Source organism: Rhinoraja longicauda, chromosome 22, assembly GCF_053455715.1.
Source record: "Rhinoraja longicauda isolate Sanriku21f chromosome 22, sRhiLon1.1, whole genome shotgun sequence".
In the NCBI taxonomy this organism is placed as follows: domain Eukaryota; kingdom Metazoa; phylum Chordata; class Chondrichthyes; order Rajiformes; family Arhynchobatidae; genus Rhinoraja; species Rhinoraja longicauda.
In genome coordinates, this window is record NC_135974.1 from 30,987,621 (window position 1) to 31,014,671 (window position 27,051).

General features: G+C 44.5%; 1 protein-coding gene across 1 annotated transcript in view; it reads left to right on the forward strand.

Moving 5' to 3' along the window:
* Positions 1 to 568: 568 nt before the first annotated feature.
* Positions 569 to 27,051, forward strand: part of ada (adenosine deaminase) — a 41,737-nt gene continuing 15,254 nt past the window's right edge. Inside the window, exons 1-6 of the mRNA XM_078419346.1 lie at positions 569 to 828; positions 8,065 to 8,126; positions 12,250 to 12,372; positions 19,841 to 19,984; positions 22,298 to 22,413; positions 25,794 to 25,918. Coding sequence (XP_078275472.1) covers positions 781 to 828; positions 8,065 to 8,126; positions 12,250 to 12,372; positions 19,841 to 19,984; positions 22,298 to 22,413; positions 25,794 to 25,918 — 618 coding nt within the window. The 5' untranslated portion in view covers positions 569 to 780. The remainder of the gene's footprint in view (positions 829 to 8,064; positions 8,127 to 12,249; positions 12,373 to 19,840; positions 19,985 to 22,297; positions 22,414 to 25,793; positions 25,919 to 27,051) is intronic.

The window sequence follows — 27,051 nt, forward strand, 5'->3', positions numbered from 1 at the left end:
TCTCTCTCTCTCTCTCTCTCTCTCTCTCTCTCTCTCTCTCTCTCTCTCTCTCTCTCTCTCTCTCTCTCTCTCTCTCTCTCTCTCTCTCTCTCTCACACACACACACAGTCTCTCTCTCACACACAGTCTCTCTCTCTCTCACACACAGTCTCTCTCTCTCTCTCACAGTCTCTCTCTCTCACAGTCTCACACTCACCCACACACACACCTTTGGAGGTCGTCAATTCCTGGCAGGTGTTCTCCCAACTCCCCCAACATGGGGAACATTTTTTTTCCTGCACCTACCCTGTCGAATCCTCTAAGAGTTTGAAAAGAATTGTATAGGTGGCCGGGGACGTGGGTTACCGAGCGGCGCTGCCGGCGGTGGATTTGTTTCACACTGACACCAGTCTCACTCACACAGAGCTTTCGGTCTCTGATGATGCAACAGTGGGAACCAGGGGCTACATTTCCTGCAATAGCCAGTCCTTCAACCTCCAAGAGTTTGTACTGTCGGCTCCTTGTGGCCGGGGAGCGGCGTGTAACAGTGAGCGCTTGTCAGTTTGGCGTGAATGAGACGGTCAGACGGTCAGACGGTCGGACGGTCGGGCTGTGGGATCCAGAAGATGTCCAGTCCAAGCGTGGAGTGGTGTGTGGGCGGTTCCAAGGCGGGTCTACCGTCTATAAAATGGCACTAGGAGCCCCGAGTGCGGGCAACACAGCAAGGACGAGGATATAACTAGACCCTCTGCTCTGCAACGATCAGACTCTCTGGCGTAAAGCGAGCTAGCCTCACTCGGCATGGAACAGAGATACACCAAACACTTACAGACCTTCAACAAGCCGAAGGTAAGGCGAGAGAGAGAGAGAGAGAGAGAGAGAGACTTTATTTACCTCGTTGCTTTGTATTGGCGAGGTGCTCGCATATTGTTACTGTAAACCAAACGCTTTCCCAAACAGGATGGGTAACAGAGTTAGAGAGAGAGAGTTAGAGAGAGAGTCAGAGAGAGTTAGAGAGAGGGAGAGAGAGTTAGAGAGAGAGAGAGAGAGTTAGAGAGAGAGAGAGAGTTAGAGAGTGAGAGAGGGAGTTAGAGAGTGAGTAAGTTAGAGAGGAAGTAAGTTAGAGAGTGAGAGAGGGAGTAAGTGAGAGAGAGAGAGTTAGAGAGTGAGTTAGAGAGTGAGAGAGGGAGTAAGTTAGAGAGTGAGAGAGGGAGTAAGTGAGAGAGAGTTAGAGAGTGAGTTAGAGAGTGAGAGAGGGAGTAAGTTAGAGAGGGAGAGGGAGTCACTCACTGTGATGGATGTTTCTTTTTGTTTGGTGTTGGTTTATGATTGTATGTGTTATTGCATTTTTTATTGTTTATTTTTATTGGTCTTATTGTTGGACTATGGGTAATCTTTCATTTCACTGCACATTTATGTGTATGACAAATAAATTGACTTGACTATTGAGTGAGAGAGGGAGAGAGGGTTAGAGAGGGAGAGATTTCAGTCAAAATAAAGCACTGCTTTGGCTTGACTTGTTTATTATTTTCACTATTTCTGCTCAATTCCACATGTTGCGCGATTGCTCGGGTTAGTTTGAAACAAAATAATGGTTTTGAGAGGCCACCCGTTTAGTCTAGAAAAAAAACCAGGGCAGATTATTAGTGCTGTAATCCTAACGGAGATTAATGTTCAAAATAGAAACAATTAAAATTCTAGGGATTATAGTCCTTGTGAAGTGCATGTGATAGTGTGCTGGAATAACACGAGCTGAGGTAGTTAGTGTATGTGTGTTTTTTGAGAACCCATTTGCACTTAACATAGAATCTGCAACATTACCTTTCTGCTGCAAATCCTATAAGAAATTAAAATTGTGTTCAGAATTGGGCAACTCAGAAGGGGCATCCGAGATAGACACAAAGTGCTGGAGTAACTCAGCGGGCCAGGCAGCATCTCTGGAGAAAAAGGATGGGTGACGTTTCGGGGTCGGGACCCTTCTTCAGTTTGAGTTGTAGTTTCCACATTTATGCCGACGAGAACACTTCAATCTCATGGCCCCCTATACTCTCACTAAAACAGCCAGATTGTCAAAAAAAAAGGGCTATTCGATGATGGTGGCAAACAAAAGACGCTTGGGGAAAATGTAAAGTCTTTATATTTTACACATTTTTAAAAGGCAGAATATTAGTTAAATATTGAGAGTTTTGGGTAGTGCTTACTTAGTGTTGAGGTCCCAATTGTGCCTTCATGTTTAAAAAAAAATTGCCCAGCTCTGGAGTAACTCAGCTGGAGTTAAAAAAAAAAAAATGCCTCAAAGTGCTGGAGTAACTCAGAGGGGCAGGCAACTTCTCTGGAGAACATGGATAGGGGACGTGTCCAGTTGGGACCCTTGAGACTGTTTGTGGGAAGAAGGAGATTACAAACTACAGACTTCTACGCCACCCTTTGTTGTGAAATTAAGGCAGTCTTAATGCAAGGGGGCCTCAGTGAGTCTGCACCAGGAGCACAGTTTGGTGTTTCTTCCAGTGGAAAAGACGCACTTGTTGTAGATGAAGTATGGTGTAGATCTGCTAGATTGGTTCCAGGGATGGTGGGGTTGCAGTTTGATGAGAAATTGAGAGGACGGGAACATAAGTTCATAAATTCTTAAATGATAGGAGCAGAATTAGGCCATTCGGCCCATCACATCTACTCTGCCATTCAATCATGGCTGAACTATGTTTCCCATTCTTCTGCCATCTATGCATAGCCCCTGACATCTCCTCCATGAAAATATCCATTGATTTACAATAGACAATAGATAATAGGTGCAGGAGGAGGCCATTCGGCCCTTCGAGCCAGCACCGCCATTCAATGTGATCATGGCTGATCATTCTCAATCAGTACCCCGTTCCTGCCTTCTCCCCATACCCCCTGACTCTGCTATCCTTAAGAGCTCTATCTAGCTCTCTCTTGAATGCATTCAGAGAATTCGCCTCCACTGCCTTCTGAGGCAGAGAATTCCACAGATTCACAACTCTCTGACTGAAAAAGTTTTTCCTCATCTCAGTTCTAAATGGCCTACCCCTTATTCTTAAACTGTGGCCCCTTGTTCTGGACTCCCCCAACATTGGGAACATGTTTCCTGCCTTTAACGTGTCCAACCCCTTAATAATCTTATACGTTTCGATACGATCTCCTGTCATACTTCTAAATTCCAGTGTATACAAGCCTAGTCGCTCCAGTCTTTCAACGTATGACAGTCCCGCCATTTCAGGAATTAACCTAATAAACCTACGCTGCACGCCCTCAATAGCAAGAATATCCTTCCTCAGATTTGGAGACCAAAACTGCACACAGTACTCCAGGTGCGGTCTCACTCGGGCCATGTACAACTGCAGAAGGACCTCTTTGCTCCTATACTCAACTCCTCTTGTTATGAAGGCCAACATTCCATTTGACCTCCACAACCTTCTGCGGCAATGAATTCCACAGATTCACCACACTCTGACTTGAAGAAATTCCCCCTCATCTCCTTTTTAAAAGGTATATATATATATATCCTTTTATTCTGAGGCAATGGCCTCGGGTCCTGAACCATCCCACTAGCGGAAACGTCCTCTCCACATCCACTGTGTCCAGGCCTTTCACTATTCGGTAAGTTTCAAGGAGGTCCATCCTCGTCCTTCGAACTCCAGCCAGTGTTCCAAAGCCGTCAAAGGCTCATCTCCTGAACAGCCGCCAATTCAACTTAGCTGACCTCAGCCCTCAACATTTTGTGTTCTACACTCTATACATGGGATTATCAAAAACGAGGAGTGAGATGTCAATGATAGATTGGAGAGTCTTAATGATATGTTATGGTTATCATAAGAAAAGAACTGCAGATGCTGGTACAAATCGAAGGTACTTATTTCACAAAATGCTGGAGTAACTCAGCAGGTCAGGCAGCATCTCAGGAGAGAAGGAATCAGTCTGAAGAAGGGTCTCGACCCGAAATGTCACCCATTCCTTCTCTCCTGAGATGCTGCCTGACCCGCTGAGTTACTCCAGCATTTTATAAAATAAATACCATAAGATTAGTTTCTACAAAAATTTGACCAATATCTCCCCAGGGATGAATAAAGTTTTATTGTATCGTATCGTATCACATAAAGTTGCTCAGAAAAATATATATTAATGTTGAAGATTGGGACTAGGTTTAAAATTTGGGAAAAATTGATAGACAGATTGATTAACAGTGCGAAACAGTATGAGAATAAGCTTGCAAGAAAACAAGCTATAATGTGCTGTAAAGGCTTCCACATGTGTGCAAAGAAAAAGTCAGTAACAAAAAACTTAGGTTGTTTTCAGTCAGGAAAAAAATAATATATAATGGAGAATAAAGAATCAGCAGAGCTATTAGAAAGTATCACAAAATGCTGGAGTAACTCAGCGGGTCAGGCAGCATCTCAGGAGAGAAGGAATGGGTGACGTTTCAGGTCGAGACCCTTCTTCAGACTGATGTCAGGGTGGGCGGGACAAAGAAAGGATATAGGTGGAGACAGGAAGACAGTGGGAGAACTGGGAAGGGGAGGGGAAGAGAGGGACAGAGGAACTATCTAAAGTTGGAGAAGTCGATGTTTATACCGCTGGGCTGTAAGCTGCCCAAACAAAATATGAGGTGCTGTTCCTCCAACTTGCGGTGGGCCTCACTATGACACTGGAGGAGGCCCATGACAGAAAGGTCAGATTGGGAATGGGAGGGGGAGTTGAAGTGCTCAGCCACCGGGACATCAGGTTGGTTAAGGCGGACTGAGCGTAGGTGTTGAGCGAAACGATTGCCGAGCCTGGGTTTGGTCTCGCCGATGTAAAGAAGTTGACATCTGGAACAGCGGATACAATAGATGAGGTTGGAGGAGGTGCAGGTGAACCTCTGTCTCACCTGGAAAGACTGTTGGGTCCTTGGATGGAGTTAAGGGGGGAGGTAAAGGGACAGGTGTTGCATCTCCTGCGGTTGCAGGTAAAAGTGCCTGGGGAGGGGGTGGTTTGGGTAGGAAGGGACGAGTGGACCAGGGAGTTGGGGAGGGAACGGTCTCTGCGGAACTCAGAAAGGGGAGGAGATGGGAAGATGTGGCCAGTAGTGAGATCCCGTTGGAGGTGACGGAAATGTTGGAGGATAATTTGTTGGATACGCTGGCTGATGGGGTGGAAGGTGAGGACAAGGGGGGATTCTGTCCTTGTTATGAATGGGGGGAGGGGGAGTAAGAGTGGAGCTATAATGGAAGAGGGGAAGCCCCGTTTCCTAAAGAATGAGGACATCTCTGATGCCCTTGTGTGAAACACCTCATCCTGGGCGCAAATACAGCGTAGACGGAGGAATTGGGAGTAGGGGATAGACTTTTTGCAGGAGACAGTGGGAAAAAGTGTGGTCCAGATAGCTGTGGGAGTCAGTAGGTTTGTAGTAGATGTCAGTCACTAGTCTGTCTCCTGTGATGGAGATGGTGAGATCCAGAAACGATAGGGAGATGTCAGAGATGGTCCAAGTATATTTAAGAGCAGGATGGAAATTAGTGGTGAAATGTTTGAAGTCAGTGAGTTCTGCATGGGTACAAGAGGTAGCACCAATGCAGTCAACAATGTAGAGGAGGTAGAGTTCGGGGATGGGGCCAGTGTACGTCTGGAACAAGGATAGCTAGGGCCCATGTGAGTGCCCATAGCTACGCCTCGGGTTTGGAGAAGTGGGAGGAGTCAAAGGAGAAGTTGTTGAGGGGGAAGAAGTGGGAGGAGTCAAAGGAGAGAGGAAGTGGGAGGAGTCAAAGGAGGGAGGAAGTGGGAGCAGAGGAATTAAATGCGTTGGTTCGATCTTCATGGATGAGGACACAGATGAGTCAAGTTGAGTTCATTGCCATCTGCACAAGTACAAAGAGGCGCAGGTACAATGATAATCTTGCTTGCAGCATCGCTGGCTCGAGTTGCACACGAGAGAAAAGAAAAAGGTTGTACAAAACACTTATAGAAAACAAGTAAATGGTAGTGCAATAGGTGGCCTGTAGAGTTCTGTGGCCAAAGTAGGATCAGAGTTGAACGACGTAGGAAGGAACTGCAGATGCTAGTTTAAACTGAAGATAAACACAAAATGCTGGAGTTACTCAGCAGGACAGGCAGCATCTCTGGAGAGAAGGAATGGGTAACACTTCCGGTCTGAAGAAGGGTATCGACAGCAATTTATGATGGGGAAATTGTATTTGCCTTATTTGCTGGAGTTTTGATGATGCAAGTGGGAGAATACCTTGGGTAAAACCAATGGAGATCGGTGATTTTTTTCTGAAGGACTTTAAATGGCGGCACCGTGGTGCAGCAGTGCTGCCTCACAGCACCAGAGACCTGGGTTCGATCCCGACTACGGGTACTGTCTGTATGGGAGTTTGTACGTTCCCCCTGTAACAGCGTGGGTTTCTTCCGGGTGCTCTGGTTTCCTCCCACGTCCCATAGATGCACGGGGTTTCTTGGTTAATTGGTTGCAGTCAATTACCCCTAGTGTGGAAAGAGTGGATAACGTGGAAGGGTGGGATAACAGAGAGTTAGTGTGAAAGGGTGTAGGAAAGTAACTGCAGATGCTGGCTCAAATCGAAGGTAGACAGGGTGATTGATGGTCAGTGTGGATTGAAGGGCCTGTTTCCATGCTGAAGGAATCAAGGGATAGGAGGAAAAAGCAGGAATGAGGTACTTATTTGGGATGATCAGCCATGATCATACTGAAAGGCGGTGCTGGCTCGAAGGGCCCAATGGTCTACTCCTGCACCTGTTTTTCTTTCTATGTTTTGAAATGCATTGCACAATATGCTGTTAATACCCAAATTCTTTCTGGGATTGATATCTTGCACGCTTGCCTTTGGACATGAGCTTAACTGCCCACTTGAGTCATGCAAGTATCATATGCCTAGCTCCTAAATCTGGCAGTTTTGCCCACGGACCTTTTACGTGGCACTTTCACTAAACTAAAAGTGCCAAGTAAAAGGTTCGTGGGCGTATGATACTTGCATGACTCAAGTGGGCAGTTAAGCATGGGTTTACTTTGAGCGTTCCGGTTTACTCCCGTGGACACAGTGGGCCGAAGGGCCTGTTTCCATGCTGTGTCTTTAAATTAAACCAAACTCTGATGTACATAATTCCCCATTTTCTTCCTTTCTCATTCACCTCCCACACCTGGGCCTTCATTCTCCTAACAACCACTTGGGCCAATTTACAGAGGCCGATAAACTAATCAACCTGCAGGTCTCTGGGGTGTGGGAGGAAACTGGAGAACCCAGTGGAAACCCTGCAGTCACAGGGTGAACGTGTAAATACCACATGGAGAACCCAACGTGGACCAAACACGGGTCACTGTAATCCTATGTCTGCAGCACTAACTAGGGGCGGCACGGCATTGCAGCGGTAGAGTTGCTGCCTTACAGTGCCAGAGACCTGCGTTCGGTCCTGACTACGGCTGCTGCTTCTACCTTCTCCCCATGACCAAGTGGCTTTTCTCCGGGTGCTCCGGTTTCCTCCCACAATCCAAAGACGTACAGGTTTGAGGGTTAATTGGCGTTGGTAAAAATTGTAAATTGTCCCTAATATGTGTAGGATAGTATTAGTGATTGGGTTGATCACTGGTCGGTGCTGACTCATAGGGCCGAAGGGCCTGTTTCAGTGCTGTATATAACCTACTGTAACTAAACTACTCCAATTCTAGTTTTTATTTACTAATATTAATGTCTTTCAGCTCCAATTTTCTAAATCTTCTGTGGTTAACCCTTAAATACTTGAATTTAATTTTGTTATTTCCTTGCCTGAGTGTAAGGGACTCAATTTAATGCCTCAAACTGTTTCTTCCTTGCAAGGAACTTGAAGTTCCTTCAGCCACATAAGATGCCCTTAATCCTGGTACATAATTTTCAGGATCCACACTTGCATTTGTGGAGAACAGTGCCTGTTCCTCTTACTCTAATCCCCCCTATAACTACCACATTTCACTCTCACGAACTTGAATGGTGCCCTTCTGCCAATTAGTTTTGGTGCACAACAGTTACCCAGTTTCATGCTGATTAGAATTGTACAGGAATTGCATAACTAACAAATAATTTTCACGTCTCTTCGTTACAGATAGAAATCCATCTTCATCTTGATGGGGCTATAAAACCTGAAACAATTTTGTACTTTGGCAAGTAAGTGGATATGTTATTTGCCATTGTATTTTACTTCTAATTCCCTTTGCTTATGTACACCAATTGGTTAGTAAATATTAAGTAAATGTTCAGAGTAAATGGCTTTACATCTGTCTTTTGTTGGTATTCAAACTCATAGACGGTTCATATAACCTTCATGCTTCCTTCTCTCAACTGCGCATTAACAGTGTTACGGAGCAGTGCAGTTCACAATTTTTGACATTCATCACTCCAGTACAGTTTAGAGACACAGCACGGAAACACGCCCTTTGGCCCACTGTGTCCACACCGAACATCGATCCCTGTACATTAGCACTATCCGACACACACTGGGGACATTTAGCAATTTTACCAAGCCAATTAACCTACAAACCTGCTTGTCTTTGAAGTGTGGGAGCAAACCGGAGCACAAGAAGAATGTACAAACTCCATACAGGCAGCGCTCTTAGTTGGGATGGGAAACCGGTCTATGGCACAATGAGACAGCAGCTCGAGCAGCCACCGCCCAGTGCAATTACATTTTGGCAGTGATGAAAATCTGTGGAACAATTTCAGACTGTAAGGAAATGATATTTGTTATATGCTGCCAATCCGAATATAATCTCCTCATCTCAACCTCTGTTACCAATCATTGTCAATAGTTCAATAGTTCTTTATTGTCACATGTACCATTTAAGGTACAGTGAAATTTAATATACCGAACAGTCATACCAGAAAAAAACCAACAAGACACACAACTACATAAAAGTTAACATAAACATCCCCCACTGTGGTTCCCCCACATTCCTCACTGTGATGGAAGGCAATAAAGTTTCTAGTTTCGTGTGCTCAATTTTACCAGTGATCTTTTGTGCAAAGTATCTTCTGGAAGTCCAACAGGCATGATCCAAAATAAACTTGCCTTTCTGGTTTACTTTGCTTCTTTTGATGGAAACAATCAGCTCGTGGAAATTTGTCCACCAAATCATTTATTTACAATTGATGTACAGTTATTTTATTTACAACTGATGTACAGTTATTTTATTTACAAACCTGCATGGGTTTGGAGTGTGGGAGGAAACCGGAACCTCCGGAGAAATCCCATCGAACCCAGGTCTCTGGCGCTGTGAGGCCGCAACTGTATCATAGTTTAAAATATATAGTTGAGTCACCAGGTCAAATTGCATTTCCATGTCAGCATTTAAACGCCCTGAATTTTCCTGAAAGGTAAGTTCATAAGTTATCGAAGCAGAATTAAGCTATTTGGCCCATCAAATCTACTCCGCCATTCAATCATGGCTGATCTATTTTCCCTGCTCAATACCATTCTACTGTTTTCTCCCCATAACCCCTGACACCTGTACTAATCAAGAATATGTCAATCTCCGCCTTAATGTTCTTTGACTTGGCCTTCACAGCCGACGGTGACAATGAGTTCCACAGATTCACCACTCTCTGACTAAAGAAATTCCTCATCATCTCCTTTCTAAAGGCATGTCGAGGCTGGCTCGAAGGGCCGAATGGCCTCATCCTGCACCTATTGTCTATTGTCCTTTTATTCTGAAGCAATGGCCTCTGGTCCTAGACTCTGATCCTAGACTCTCCCACTAGTGGAAACATCCTCTCCACATTCACTCTCCCCAGGCCTTTCACTATTCGGTAAGTTTCAATGAGGTCCCCCCTCATCCTTCTAAACTCCAGCGAGTACAGGCCCAGTGCCTTCGAAAGCCAGTCATATGTTAACCCGATCATTCCTGGGTTCATTTTCGGAAAAGGTTAATGGACAGTGCTGATTCCACAGTCTCGTACCTCTAGTTAACATTTATTGACATTGACGCAAGCTCATTTCTCAGCTTAAGGACTGCTTTGGCATCAGTAACATCGGAAGTGACAAAGGTTTTAAAAAAAATAAGTGATATCAAAATGTATATTTCCATCACTTGGCCCCCCTGACCCCTGACCTCTGGCCACAAAGCAACCAAATCAAATTTATGGAGGAGCACTGTACATGGAAACAGCATTTTGGTGATTAAGTTTCAGATCAAAATAACTCGCGCCACCAAAAACAGAGAATTACTTTCCTCTGCTTTCCCACAGCCGTTTGCTTAAATGCAGTTTTGTCTCATACTGAATGTTCCATTGATGATGCCAAATATTACTCAACAACATGAAATCATTCTTTTGCATTTGGCTCAGAAAGGCAAAGGGGGCCAACCTGCAGCAACATGTATATATCTTTATAATCCATTTAAATTTGTATATGTAAAACCATTTCAGCCCCTATGAAAGGCCACTCCTTTAAAACAAATATTTACATACTTTCCCAAACTCCAGATCTATAGCTTCGTGTCTTGCTCTTCACACTTCTGGCTCTGTCAGCCCACCCCCCCCTCTCTCATCTGGCTTCATCTGCCCATCATTCTTCCCCTTCATTTCCCTCCCCCCTATCTCCTTGTTCTCTGCCTTGTCTTTCCCCTACTCTCTTTATTCTGGCTATCTTCCCTCTCCACTTTTAGACACAAAATGCTGGAGTAACTCAGCGGGTCAGGCACCATCACTGGAGAAAAGGAATAGATGGAGTTTCGGGTTGAGACCCTTCATCGGTCTGAAGAAGGGTCTCTACCCAAAACATCACCTATTCCTTTTCTCCAGAGATGCTGCCTGACCCACTGAGTTACTCCAGTGTTTTATGTCTATCTTTGGTGTAAACCAGCATCTGTAGTTCCATCTTGCACTCTCCACATTTAGGTTTGAGTTTATTATTGTCCAATTCACCTCTACCCCCATTGTGGGATGAGACTTTATGGAACTGATGTGCTACTGATGCGTTGAGAAATATATTCTGGTCTCTGTACCTTCCTCTTTGCTCTATTTACTGTACTTGAGTTTGACTTGGTTACATTTATGTATGGCAAATCTGGTCTGTTTGGATAGCATGCAAAACAAAAGCTTTTCTCTGTACCTCGGTAATAATTTAGGTTTATTGTCATGTGTATTGAGGCACGGTGAAAAGCTTTGTTTTGCTTGATATTCAATCAAACAGTATTATGCACAAATACAATCAAGTCAAATAATGTACACAAATACAATCGAGTAATTACAAATTCAATCCAATGAAATACAACAAAACGTCAAATGATATTATGCACAAATACAATCAAGTCAAACTCAATTTCAATAGATAGAGTGGGGGAAGGTGCAGAGTGTCAAATATATAGTTGTCAGCATTGTAGCACACTAGTACCAGAGACAAATGTCCACAATTCCTCCCTGTCCACAGTTCCATCCTGCCCACAATGTCCACAATTCCTCCCTTGGTCACTACAGGCATTGTTCAGCCCATTGAGTTCTTCGTGTTTTTTCTCCGCCACAAACCATTTGTTCATTTGAATTGGATATCATTCATTCATTGCTGGGCGTGGTTGAATACTTAAAATTTTGCTGCTCGTGAGTTTTATGCGTTGATAAGCAGGTCACAGATCATGTGCTGCGATTGGGAAATGTTTTTTTGTAGAACAGATAGCTTCTGTACATCTTCTGATCCAAAATGTGAGGGGCAGCAACCGTTGAAATGGCTGGCCACGCTTTCATGACTTTTGCCTGCAAGGTCACGATGCATTGTCGATCTGTACAATCTTGATGTTTTGGTTGTAGCCTGACGCAACTAATTCCATTGTTCCCATTGACTGGATTTGGACCTCACCTGGTATGGGTCCACCTTTGCCCATCAAGCCATCACCAGTATGTCCACAGAGTAGAGATAGACGCAAAGTGTGGGAGTCACTCAGCGGGTCGGACAGCATCTCGAGAGAAAAAGGATTAGGTGACCTTTCGGGTCAGACACCCTTCTTCAGACTGAAAACTTTTCACATTTCAATGAAAGCTGTTTACTGTACCTTGGTACGCGTGATAATAAACTAACCTCAAACTAAAGCCCACCTATCTGTGCTTGGTCCATAACCCGCTAAACCTCTCCTATCTATGTCCAAATGTCTATTAGGTGTTGTTACTTTTTTTTCTTCAAACATTGTTAACTCTCCGTGACATGTTTTACATTATCATTATTGAACTTATATAATGTATAATAAAGAATATGATGGTAATCGCAACCATTTGGGGGTAATTGTCCCTATCGTCTCTTTAGAAAACGTGGAATTAAACTGCCAGCAGACTCTGTGGAAGGACTTTCGAGCTACATTGGATATGATGAACCCCTTGATCTCACTCTGTTCCTTACAAGATTTGACTATTACATGCCAGCAATTGCGTAAGTGAAGCTTTAAAATACATATATATATATATTTTAACGCACATACAGTATTAAAAACAAAGCTTTGATTTCATTTTTTAACTTTAAACCTATTTTAAGGCAAGTATTCAATTTGGTCTGAATTATATATTGAATTCTTTAAGGAATAATCATTATTACAATTGGAATGTGCAAGTAACATCAGAGAGTCACAGAGTGATACAGTGTGGAAACAGGCCCTTTGGCCCAACTTGCCTACATTTCCCAGCTACACTCGTCCCACCTGCCTGCATTTGGTCCATGTTCCTCCAATCCATGTACCTGTCTAACTGCTTCTTAAACGTTGTGATAGTCCTTGCCTCAACTACCTCCTCTGGCAGCTTGGTCCATACACCCACCACCCTTTGTGTGAAAAAGTCACCCCTCAGATTCCTATTAAATCTTTTACCCTTCCCCTTAAACCCGTGTCCTCTGGTCAAGGAGCTATTAATCGGCAATGAGGAAACGAAAGCTCCAATTTTAACTCTTGTCCGGTTTTCCAGTGAGGCTGGTAAATATTAACACTTCCCTTCCTTGCCTGGAAAATAAATCAGGAGGACAGTGAAACTAGTCAGAGAACTAGGTTTCAATGTGCTCCGGATTAATGATGATGATTGTGTGCCTCGTTGTCACCTTCGCCTCAGCCAAACATGATCCATTCCATATTTTCTTGATCACTGTCTGCTTTGATCTGTCATTTTCAAACCTTAGCCGTTCACATATCTCTAATCTCCCTCTGACTCTCAGTCGGAAGAAGCTTACAGTGCTGAGCATATGTGATTTTTAAAATATTGGACTTTGAACTGTTTGAATTGCTCTATTTGCCTCGCTACCTTTCAGCCACCTGTTAAATGCAGTTTATGGTTGAAATCCATATCCACGATCACCAGTTAATTTCATGTTATCTGGACTCTCATGATTCCACTTCAGAAACCCAGAGGCACCCTGAGTTTTTTTCCCCACTTCTAATCAAACGTCACTGAGTACACAAAGTTCAATCATACGCCCACATAATGAGTAAACTGGATCCTGCATTGCCTTGAAATGCATCTGCTCCATTCTCACAACTTTAATTCGTCGTCCCATGGCTCACTCATGTCAATTCACATTGGTGCATTCAGATTATAGTTTTAGCTTGGTGTGTTTAGTCAGAAGGTAGTGAATCTGTGGAGCTCATTGCCACAGAGGGCTGTGGAGGCCAAGTCAGTGGATATTTTGAAGGCAGAGACAGATAAATTCTTGATTAGAACAGGTGTCAAGGGTTATGGGGAGAAGGCAGGAAAATGGGATTGGGAGACAGATCAGCCATGATTGAATAGCGGAGTGGACTTGATGGGCCGAATGGCCCAATTCTACTCCTATAACTTGTGAACTTGTTGATATGGGCGTGTTTTTATTAACTATGGTATGCTCTTTCCTTTGTTATTATTGGGACTCTTTGGAAAGGTATCTATGACTGGTGTTACAGACGCAACAACAAAGCCATCAGGCTTAAGGCGTAAAGACATTGTCTGATGCCACATAACATCAGCTGATATATTGGCCCAAGGAAGGGAAAAGACCAAGGATTAGAGCCAGTGCTGTTTTATGAGGGCATAGTTTACTGACGTCTCTTAAAATGTTTAAAAACTAGATTTATGTTTAATTTTGTTATCGTCTTACAGTGTGGAAACAGGCCCTTCGGCCCAACTTGCTTACACCGTCTAACAAGTCCCATTTACACTTGTCCCCCCTGCCTGCATTTGCCTCGTATTCCTCCAAGCCTCTCCTATCCATGTACATTTGTGTTGATTTTACACTTTTTAATTATTAGTTTATTAAATTAGAAGTCGATTCGTCACAAAATTAAAGCAGAAGAGGAGGGTTATATTGTGACTGCAAGAAGGAACTGCAGACGCTGGTTTACATCGAAGACAGACTCAAAGTGCAGGAGTAACTCAGCGGGACAGGCAGCATTTCTGGAGAAAAGGAATAGATGATGTCTCGGGTCGGATCCCCTCTTCAGAGAGTATATTGTTGGAAAATACGGCGGTCACGGTGGCGCAGCAGCAGAGTTGCTGCCTTACAGTGAATGCAGCGCCGGAGACTCGGGTTCAATCCCGACTACGGACGCCGTCTGTACGGAGTTTGTACGTTCTCCCCGTGACCTGCGTGGGTTTTCTCCGAGATCTTCGGTTTCCTCCCACACTCCAAAGACGTGCAGGTTTGTAGGTTAATTGACAGCGTAAATGTAAAGATTGTCCCTAGTGTGTGTAGGATAGTGTTAGTGTGCGGGGATCGCTGGGCTGCGCGGACTCGGTGGGCCGAAGGGCCTGATTCCGCGCTGTATCTCTAAATCTAAAAACTTTGTAGATTAATGTAGCTTAATTTTTAATTGATTACGTACCGGCGCAGCCTTATTTACAAAAGAAACTCGGATTAGGCTTTTTTTTTTCTCCTTGCCTCTGCAATTGCTCAAGAGGTGAAACAAATCACAGAGGCTGCATCTCCCGGGGGAGGGTTCTCTCCTTGATATAGTGCCAGGGGGCTTGGGCGAAGTCTGTTGAGGCAGAACCTACCTACGGGCATGTTTCTGCAGATCCACAGTGCCTGGTTGTCATGCCCAGTCTCACGAGAATGTGGCGAGAGGGGGCAAAGTTTAAAGGACATGTCTGGAGCAAGTTTCGTGCACAGAGGGTGGGGAGTGCCTGGAATGTACTGCCGGGGGGGTGGGGGTGGGGGGGGGGAGGGGGTTGAAGCAGGTACGTTGGTGGGAATTAAAACACATTTAAATAGACACGTGGATATGGAGGGGAGGTAGACACAAAAAGTTGGCGTAACTCGGCGAGCCAGGCAGCCTCTCTGGTGAAAAGGAATAGGTGACGTTTTGGGTCTGAAGAAGTGTCTCAACCCGATACGTCACCTAATCCTTTTCTCCAGAGATGCTGCCTGACCCGTTGAGTTTCTCCAGCACTTTGGCGTAAAACAGCATCTGCAGTTCCTTCCCACTCAGGGGGATGGAGGGATATGGGTTATCTCGCGACGATAAGTGATGGTCTTGGCATCATGTTCGGCACAGACATTGTGGGCTGAAGGGCCTGTTCTTGTGCTGTACTGTTCCATGTTCTAATCTCGCTGGCTTTGCGGCGTGTGACAGTACTGTTCTCAAGAGCAGCTGGCAATGTTTCACAAGCCGTGCCCTTGGTTTTTGCCTCTCGCCCAGCTCTGCAAGAGGGCAGACACTTGTGGTAATATGTTCTAGTTGGAACCACTCCTTTCTCAGGCAAGAGCTTGTTGTTACTGTTTGCCACAAGCGACAGGAAGTTCCCTTCCAGTAACAGGAAGGCGAACACAAAAAGAAGGTAGCTGGCACTGCGTATTAGTCCAAATCTGCAGATGCTGATTCTGTGTCCTTGCTCTGCACATATCTGTGTGGGAAGGAACTGCAGATGCTGGTTTCCACCGAAGATAGACACAAAATGCTGAAGTCACTCAGTGGGTCAGGCAGCATCTCTGGAGAAAAGGAATTGTGACATATCGGGTTGAGACACTTCTTCAGACCCAAAACATCACCTATTTCTTTTCTCCAGAGAGGCTGCCTGACTCACTGAGTTACAGCAGCGTTTTGAGTCTACCTTCTCTCCACATCCATGTGCCATATCAGGCAGCATCTCTGGAGAAAATGAATAAATGACGTTTTGGGTTGAGACCCTTCTACGGACTGAGGGTCAGGGTAGCTGAAACTAGAGGTATTGACCTCCAGAGAGACTCGAGGTATCAGGTTTTGTGCCAGATCTCTGGATCTGCTTCTACTTGCTCATGTCCCCATCTTTCTTCTTTGCACCGGTTCAGATATCTGTTGCTTCATTAGATTTGCTCCACCCCTGTGCTTTGTCACACAGCAACTTTAGTTTAGTTTAGAGATACAGCGTGTAAATGGGCCCTTTGGCCCGCCGGGTCCATGCCGACCAACGATCCCCACACATTAACACTATCCTACACACACTAGGGACAATTTACACTTGTACCAAGCCATTTTAACTAATACCTGTACATTTTTGGAGAGTGGGAGGAAACCGGAGCACCCGGAAAACGCCCATGCGGTCATGGGGAGAACGTACAAACTCCATACAGACAGCACTCCTACCCAGGATCGAACCCGAGTCTCCGATGCTGCAAGCACTGTAAGGCAACAACTTTACCGCTGCAAACTTCTGCTTTAGTTATTGGCTGCACGATAAACCTTGGCTTTAACAGACCTCTTTATAACAGATTTCAGTTATGGAGGACTGGCTTAAAGAGCCCCACTCCCAGGGTGGGCCGAAGCCACCCCTGCCCCACGCCGCCTTCCAGGCCGCTCCGACTGTTCGCACACCATGTCCATGACTGCCCCGGCTGCCAGAAGGCCAAGTCCATCAGCGGTGGCTCAGCGGTAGAGTTGCTGCCTTGCAGCGCTTACAGCGCCAGAGACGTGGGTTCAATCCCAACTACGGGTGCTGTCTGTTCGGAGTTTGTACGTTCTTCCCGTGGCCGCGTGGGTTTTCTCTGAGATCTCCGGTTTCCTCCCACACTCCAAAGATGTACAGGTTTGTCGGTTAATTCACTTGGGGTTGTATACTTGGTATGTGTAAAATTGTCACCAGTGTGTGTAGGATAGTGTTAATGTGCGGGTATCACTGGTTGGCGCAGATTCGGTGGGCCGAAGGGCCTGTTTCCGCGCTGCATCTCTAAACTAAACTTGCACGAATTCCAGGTCCAGTTCTGGACAGAGAGTCCAAAGAAGGGTCTCCACCTGAAACTTCATTTATCCATGTTCTCCAGAGATGCTGCCTGATGCGTTGAGCTATTCCAGCACTTGGTGTCCTTTTGTGCATTAACCAGCAACTGCAGTTGTTTGTTTCTGCCACTTACACAATGATAATCCCTTACTCTGTTGTAGTGGACAATCGGCAGTAACAGACTGCCCCTGTCCCTCCCCCAATGGTTCATTATAACAGGGGTTTACTGTATGATGAATTGCACATAAGCATTCATAAGATAATAACACATAAGATGCACGTGCCCTGCGTATGGCTGCAAGGTTTTAGATTCCGTCCACTCTCATTCTAACCATAGCTTGTCATTAGAGGGTAAGAAGCATCTTCAATTGGTGCTGCCAAGTATTTTCTATTGCTGCTCATGTTGCAAAGTGTGACCTATTTTTATTGCTGAGTAATGGCACCGAGTTAAGGTCTCAAGGTGAAATGTTCCACACTGTTCTGCACTCTGATTAGGTATTGCCTTGGATTCTTTTCTCCCCCCTCCCCCCAACCCTTCCAGGTTTGTTTGATTTAAACACCTGAAATTTTCTGTAAACCATCTCCTACATCCAATGCACAATCAAGAATTGTTGTTTCCAATATCACTGTGTTTGGTAGGAAAATAACTGCAGTTGCTGGTACAAATCGAAGGTGTCACAAAATGCTGGAGTAACTCAGCGGGTCAGGCAGCATCTCAGGAGAGAAGGAATAGGTGACGTTTCGGGTCGAGACCCTTCTTCAGATTGATGTCAGGGGAGGGGGCGGGACAAAGATAGGATGTAGTTGGAGACAGGAAGACAGTGGGAGAACTGGGAAAGAGAGGGACAGAGGAGCTATCTAAAGTTAGAGAAATCAATGTTCATACCACTGGGGTGTAAGCTTCCCAAGCGAAATATGAGGTGCTGTTCCTCCAATTTGCGGTGGGCCTCACTATGACAATGGACGAGGCCCATGATAGAAAGGTCAGACTGGGAGGGGGAGTTGAAGTGCTGAGCCACCGGGAGATCACTGTGTGTGGTATTATCTGATCTCACTGGATAGAATGCAAAACAAAGCTTTTCACTGTACCTCGATACACATGACAATAATAATAAACCAAAACCGAAACCTCTCCCCTGGGAGTGACTGCTTGCAGTTCCTAATTACCGCACTCCACGGCTACCTTCACTGGAAGGACTGCAGCAATTTCAAAAGACAGATTACAACCATCTTTTCCAGTACATTTGGGATGAACAATGACAGTGGGCCTTGCCATTAATGTTCTCATCCAGTGTTTTAAAAAAAAAGTTGCTCATCACTTTCTGAGAGTGCAGGAGATACTATTGTCAGTTCAGAATTACAGCATGGAAACAGGCCCTTCGGCCCACGAGTCCACGCCGACCATCGAAGGGTCTCGACCCGAAACGTTGCCCATTCCTTCTCTCCTGAGATGCTGCCTGACCTGCTGAGTTACTCCAGCGACTAGGCTTGTATACACTGGAATTTAGAAGGATGAGAGGAGATCTTATCGAAACGTATAAGATTATTAAGGGGTTGGACACGTTAGAGGCAGGAAACATGTTCCCAAGGTTGGGGGAGTCCAGAACAAGGGGCCACAGTTTAAGAATAAGGGGTAGGCCATTTAGAACTGAGATGAGGAAAAACTTTTTCAGTCAGAGAGTTGTGAATCTGTGGAATTCTCTGCCTCAGAAGGCAGTGGAGGCCAATTCTCTGAATGTATTCAAGAGAGAGCTGGATAGAGTTCTTAAGGATAGCGGAGTCAGGGGGTATGAGGAGAAGGCAGGAACGGGGTACTGATTGAGAATGATCAGCCATGATCACATTGAATGGCGGTGCTGGCTCGAAGGGCCGAATGGCCTCCTCCTGCACCTATTGTCTATTGTCCAGCATTTTTTGAATAAATACCTTCGATTTGTACCAACATCTGCAGTTATTTTCTTACACTAATTCCCACGTTCACATCCATTACCTACACGCTCGCACTATCCCAAACACTAGGGACGCTTTACAATTTTTACCGAGGCCAATTAACCTACAAACCCGCACGCCTACGGGAAGTGGGGTAAAAACCGGAGCACTCCGAGGCAAACCGTGCAGTCATGGGGAAAACATGCAAACTCCATGTAGACAGCACCTGAGGTCAGGATCGAACCTTGGTCTCTGGCGCTGTGAGGCAGCAGTTGTGCCACTGTGTTTCTTTTCTTCAACTTTTTATCATAGTTTCCTTCTATCATATCATCATATCATATATATACAGCCGGAAACAGGCCTTTTCGGCCCTCCAAGTCCGTGCCGCCCAGTGATCCCCGTACATTAACACTATCCTACACCCACTAGGGACAATTTTTACATTTACATTTACCCAGCCAATTAACCTACATACCTGTACGTCTTTGGAGTGTGGGAGGAAACCGAAGATCTCGGAAAAAACCCACGCAGGTCACGGGGAGAATGTACAAACTCCTTACAGTGCAGCACCCGTAGTCACGACAGAAGTATATTATTATTTGTTGTCTGTTGACCAATAATACTTTCGAAAATAATACTTTGAGCAGCACCTCAACTACATAAGTACTATTTGATTTACACGTCAGTTTTCAAGTGTGCAAGACTCTGGTTGTTTTAACACAGAGTACTGTTACTTCCCCCCCCCCCCCCCCTGTGTACAGTGGAGACCGGGAAGCTGTGAAAAGAATAGCTTATGAGCTTGTGGAAATGAAAGCCAAAGAAGGCGTTATATATTTTGAAGCAAGATACAGTCCACATCTCCTGGCCAACTGCAATGTTCATCCTATTCCTTGGAACCAAAAACCGTAAGTAATCCGAGCATAGTCTTTGAGAAAAAGCAGATTATTACAGAAATATGTTGGCAGGAATGCTTAACTACTGTTGTGTAAGAAAATAACTGCAGATGCTGGTACAAATCGAAGGGATCACAAAAAGCTGGAGTAACTCAGCGGGTCAGGCAGCATCTCAGGAGAGAAGGAATGGGTGATGTTTCAGGTTGAGACCCTTCTTCATACTAAGAAGGGTCTCGACCCGAAACATCACCCATTCCTTCTCTCCTGAGATGTTGCCTGACCCGCTGAAGAAGTCTGAAGAAGGGTCTCGACCAGAAACGTCACCCATTCCTTCTCTCCTGAGATGCTGCCTGACCCGCTGAGTTACTCCAGCTTTTTGTGATACCTTAACTACTATTGTTATCTTTCAGAGATACTCTCTCTGGTTCCCACTGTTGGCTAAATTGCACAGGAATTTTGTGTGTCAATAAATCACTGTCAAAAGTATAAAATATGTAGCTTTGGGGATTGTATTTATTTCTTCCATGAATCATGTGACCCTGCACCACGATGGGACTGAAGGAACAACATCATTCCCATTACAGGGGAGGCGAAACGGAAACGACAGCAGCATTGAACAAGAGCAGAAAGCTTAGCATATTGAAATGTTTACATTTTGAAATACATTTGAAGATAGTTACTCGTGTGTAATTTCTTTAATGTAGGGATCGTATAAGGAATGTTGCAGCAAGGAACAGTTTTTAAAAAAAAGTTGCACAAACAAATTAACAATTGTATAAGTTTCAGACGGTATTATTCCAGTATTCTCTTGCCTGACTTAATTTCCCATTACCAACTGGAGTCTCAGTCATGCAGCACGGAAATGGACTCTTTGGCCCATTTTGCCCGTGCCGAGCAAGATGCCCCAACTACACTCATCCCACATGCCCATGTTTGGCCCATATCCCACTAAACATTTCCTATCCATGTGCCTTGTCCAAATGTCTTCTAAATCTTGTTATCATTCCACCAAAATTATTGCATCGTATGGGAGGCGCATTCCCAATCTCGTTGTACCCCTGTACAATGACAATAAATATATATTGTATTGTATTGTACCTCAACTATCTTTTCCAGCAGCTCATTCCATATACCCACCACCCTCTGCCCCTCGGATTCCCATTAAATTTCCCCCCCCCTCACCTTAAACCTATGACCTCTGGTTCTTGATTCCCCTACTCTGGGTAAAAGACTCTGTGCATTCTACCCTCTCTATACCCCTCGTGATCTTTTACACGGAATAATTCATTCATAATTCTGATGCAAACATCCTGTATCAGAGAGGGTGTCAGAGTTGATGGGGAGAAGGCAGGAGAATGGGGTTAGGAGGGAGGGATAGATCAGCCATGATTGAATGGCGGAGTAGACATGATGGACCGAATGGCCTAATTCTGTTCCTATCGCTTATGAACTTATGAATCACACTCTTTTCTCTTCTGACCTCTACTCCCCCTTTTGAAAGGTCTATTCCTAATTTTCCTCTGCCATTTAGCCCAGAATTGATCATCATTCATCACTTGGCATTCCCTATGGGAGGACTGTTAATGTAACTCTTTCCCGACCTGCTGAGTATTTCTAGCATTTTTTATTTTTATTTCCGATTTGCAGCTTTAAACTTTCTGCTGACTACCCTGTTTTTCACACCGTCTCTGTGCCAGGTTGAAACAGGGCACGAATCAAATGTCAAATTAGATGCAGAAAGAGAAATAACGAGTGAAGAAAAAAAAAAAGTTGGATTTAGTGAGGGAAGAAATGATTTGGTCTTTCATTTTCTTATGTTTTGTATGGTGGACTTTAGAGATACGGCGTGGAAATAGGTCCTTCGGCTCACTGAGTCCACGCCGACCAACAGTAGCACTTTCCTACACACTAGATACAATTTTACAACTTGCCAAAGCCAATTAACCTACAAAGTTGTACATCTTTGGACTGTGGGAGGAAACCGGACCACCCAGAAAAAAACCCACGCGGTCACGGGGAGAACGTACAAACTCCGCACAGACAGTGCCCGTACTCTGGATCGAATCTGAGTCTCTGGTGCTGTAAGGCAGCAACTACACCACCGTTCAGCCCCAAGATGCCCTTTATTCCTTTAGTTTAGTTTATTCATGTGTGTCGAGCGTGTTTGCATGCTATCCAGTCAGAGATAAGATTGCATGTGAATATAATCAAGCCTTCCACTGTGCATGGATAAAGGGTGCAACATTCAATGCAAGATATAACATTGAAGTCCGATCAATCTGGCCTTCACATTCAGTAAACTTCAGTGTTTTCTTTTGTATGCAGAGGGGACTTAAGTCCTGATGAAGTGGTCCACCTTGTCAATATGGGCTTCAAGGAAGGAGAAAAGGATTTTAAAATTAAAGTGAGATCCATTCTTTGCTGCATGCGCCACATGCCAGGTAATACGTTATTACTGAAACAAATAGAGTTTTGTGCCTTTGTCCACATTTAAAATAACTTGCATTTTACCTACTTTGGACATGTCTGAGATTTATCAGTATTCCTAACTGAAGTATTTGAGGTAGTAGTAATTATTTTATTGTCACATGTAACGAGATACATTGAAATGCTTTGTTCTGCATATAATCTAGTAAAATCATATTATGCACAAGTACAATCAAATATAAGTAAAAGAGTGCAACGATTGAGTAGATTTCTTCTGTACCACCAGAAACGTGGTACACAAAGAATCGCCATGTTTCTTGCGCCAACTTGTAGCTTCAGGTTTAGTTGGGGTTTTTTATGGTTTAGAGTTACAGCATGGAAACAGGCCCTTCGGCCCACCGAGTCCGCACTGACCAGCAATCCTCGCACACTAACGCTATCCTACACACACTAGGAACAAATGTTTACATTTATACTAAGCCAATTAACCTGCAAATCTGTACATCTTTGGAGTGTGGGAGGAAACCGAAGATCTTGGAGAAAACCCACGCGGTCACGGGGAGAACGTACAAACTCCACACAGACAGCACCCGTTGTCAGGATCGAACCCGGGTCTCTGGCGCTGTGAGGCAGCAACTCTACCGCTGCGCCACCGTGCCGACCTCATCAAGTTCTTGAAAATATTTGAGAAATCTCACCTAGTGCTCAATGACTTGTTCATGATACAGAGTTATAGTTAAGTTCTCCAAGCTTAGTAACAAAACTAAATGGTGTTTTCACGTCGATTCTTTGATCTGGGCTATTTTTGCCTAATTAGACCTTGGAGAACATAGATACATCGACAATAGGTGCAGGAGTAGGCCATTCGGCCCTTCGAGCCAGCACTGCCATTCAATGTGATCATAGTTAATCATCCACAATCAGTACTCCGTTCCTGCCTTTTCCCCATACCCCTTGATTCCGCTATCCTTAAGAGCTCTATCTAGCTCTCTCTTGAATGCATCCAGTGAATCGACCTCCACTGCCTTCTGAGGCAGAGAATTCCACAAATTCACAATTTTCTGTGTAAAAGATTTTCCTCGTCTCAGTTCTAAATGGCCGACCCCTTATTCTTAAACTGTGGCCCCTAGTTCTGGACTCCCCCAACATCAGGAAAATGTTTCCTGCATCTAGCGTGTCTAATCCTTTAATAATTTTATGTTTCTATAAGATCCCCTCTCATCCTTCTGAATTCCAGTGAATACAAGGCCAGTCGCTCCATTCTTTCATCACATGACAGTCCCGCCATCCCGGGAATTAACCTCGTGAACCTATGCTGCACTCCTTCAATAGCAAGAATATCCTTCCTCAAATTAGGAGACCAAAACTACACACAATACTCCAGGTGTGGTCTCATCAGGGCCCTGTACAACTGCAGAAGGACCTCTTTGCTCCTGTACTCAACTCCTCTCATTATGAACGCCAACATTCCATTAGCTTTCTTCACTGCCTGCTGTACCTGCATGCTTACTTTCAGTTTCTGATGTACAAGGACACCCAGGTCTCGTTGCACTTACCCTTTTCCTAACCTGACACCATTCAGATGATAATCTGCCTTCCCGTTCTTGCCACCAAAGTGGATAACCTCAAATTTATCCACATTATACTGCATCTGTCATGCATCTGCCCACTCACCCAACCTGTCCAAAGCACCCTGCATCCTCATAGAATCCTCTTCACAGTTCACACTTCCACCCAGCTTTGTGTCATCTGCAAATTTGCTAATGTTACCTTTAATTCATTCATCTAAATCATTAATATATAATGTAAATAACTGCGGTCCCAGCACCAAGCCTTGCGGTACCCCACTAGTCACTGCCTGCCATTCTGAAAGGGACCCGTCAATCTTTGTTTCCTGTCTGCCAACCAATTTTATATCCATGTCAATACCCTACCCCTAATACCCTGTGCTCTAATTTTGCCCACGAATCTCCTGTGTGGGACCTTATCAAAGGCTTTCTGAAAGTCCAGGCACACTACACCCACTGGCTCTCCCTTGCCATTTTACTTGTTACATCCTCAAAACAAAAATCCAGAAGATTTGTCAAGCATGATTTCCCCTTCGTAAATCCATGCTGACTTGGACCGATCCTGTTACTGCTATCCAAATTCGCCGCTATTACATCTTTGATAATCGACTCCAGCATCTTCCCCACCACTGATGTCAGGCTAACTGGTCTATAATTCCCTGCTTTCTCTCTCCCTCCTTTCTTGAAAAGTGGGATAACGTTAGCTACCCTCCAATCCACAGGAACTGATCCAGAATCTATAGAACATTGGAAAATGATCACCAATGTGTCCACAATTTCTGGAGCCACTTCCTTGAGTACCCTGGGATGCAGACCATCAGCCATCAGTCCATCCAACACCATTTCCCGACTAATGTGAATTTCCTTCAGTTCCTCCATCACCCTAGGATCTCTGGCCACGAGTACATCTGGGAGATAATTTGTGTCTTCCTTAGTGAAGACAGAACCAAAATACCTGTTCAACTTGTTTGCCATTTCCTTGTTCCCATAATAAATTCACCTGTTTCTGCCTTCAAGGGACCCTCATTTGTCTTAACAATTTTTTTCCTCTTCACATACCTAAAGAAGCTTTTACTATCCTCCTTTATATTCTTGGCTAGCTTACCTTCATACTTCATCTTTTCTCCCCGTATTGCCTTTTTAGTTACCTTCCGTTGTTCTTTAAAAGTTTCCCAATCCTCTGGCTTCCCGGTCATCTTTGCTATGTTATACGTCTTCCCTTTTATTTTTATACTGTCCTTGACTTCCCTTGTCTGCCACGGTCGCCTGTTACCCCCCTTAGAATCTTTCTTCCTCAAGACACAATCTTACCCCCTCCAAATCTGCCACGTTGTGTTTTTGCCACTGCTTTCCCTTGTCAGTGTTGCCACTCTTGTTTCCTGATCCAGTTGCAAGCCTTTGGGGCTCCTTATTGATTATCTTGGGGACTTTGTGCCACTTTAAACCTCTTTTAGTGTTTTCATTGGAGACACAAAAAAACTGCAGATGCTGGGATCGTGAGCAAAGCACAAAGTACTGGAGTAACTTTGAAGAAGGATCCTGACCCGAAGCATTGCGTGTCCATTCCCTCCACAGATGCTACCAGAACCCCTGAATTTGAAACTCTTTGTGTTCTGGTGTTTTCATTGTTTTATATATATAAATTAGACTTTAGAGATAGAGCGTGGAAACAGGGCCCTCGGCACATTGATCCATGCCGACCAGCGATCCCCGTACACTAGCACTATCCTACACACTAGGATCAATTTACAACTTACAAAAGCCAATTAACTTACAAAGCCTGTACGCTTTAGAGTGCCAAACTTGTGTTTTTGGTTGCTTTTCAGAATGGTCTGCTGAAGTTGTATGCTTGTGCAAGAAATACCGCAATGAAGGTGTTTTGGGCGTTGATTTGGCAGGCGATGAGTCTATCGGCACCGATACCCACTCCGACCACGCTGTAGCTTTTGAGGTGGGAGCTCCCGTTCAAATGACGAATTATCTTGAAGCACAATACTGGTTTGGAGCTAAAATCTCAATCCTGTTTTGTTCTTTTGTAAAAGTCGGGGATGGTAACACATGTAATCCTTGAACTTCTCGAATCAGGTCACATTCAGCTTATCTTGTGAGTGAGAGAGTCAGTTTTGGTTTTAGTTTATTGTCACGTGTACCGAGGTACAGTGAAAAGCTTTTGTTGCGTTCTAACCTGTCAGCGGAAAGACTATACGCGATTACAATCGAGCATTCCACAGTGAACAGATACATGAATAACGTTTAGTGCAAGGTAAAGTCTGGCTAAGGACAGTCTGAGGGTCTCCAATCAGATAGATAGTTGCTCAGGACCATTCTCTAAGAATGGTTCAGTTGACTGATAACAGCCTTGAAGAAACTATCGTTGAATCTATACTACAGCATCATCAATAATTCATCTGATCAATGGATCAGTGGATAAACTTGGATACATCACACAAATGCATTGTTGGTTCAGTGATATCTGAAGTCAGATGAGATGAATGGAAAGATCTTTGAGAACATTGTGTGTGTTTGTGTATCTCTCTCTGTCCATCTATATAGCAGTACATTGAACATCTAAAATTTATCATTAATTTAGTAGATTCCACACGAGCACAGCATGCTCATAAAGCTTTCTAGATGACTAATATTTGATGTTCTGTCAAATGGGCAAGATCTGGTTAATTCCATAGATCTATTTTTGTCATATCAATTACTCAGCCCCTTCCCCCCCCCCCCCCCCCCCCCCCTCCACCTCCTCCTCCCATCGGTCTCTCCTCTCGGCCTATTTCGCCCCTCGGCCGCCTTCTCCTCCTCCCATGGACTTGCCGACGTGCTCTACCTGGGAAGATGGAGTATTCCATCCACCCTTAGGAAGGAGATGAGGAGGAATTTCTTTAGTCAGAGGGTGGTGAATCTGTGGAATTCATTGCCTGTGGAGGCCAAGTCAATGGCTATTTTTAAGGCAGAGATAGATTCTTGATTAGTACTGGTGTCGGAGGTAATGGGGAGAAGGCAGGAGAATGGGCATTAGGAGGGAGAGATAGATCAGCCATGATTGAATGGTGGAGTAGACTTGATGGGCCGAATGGC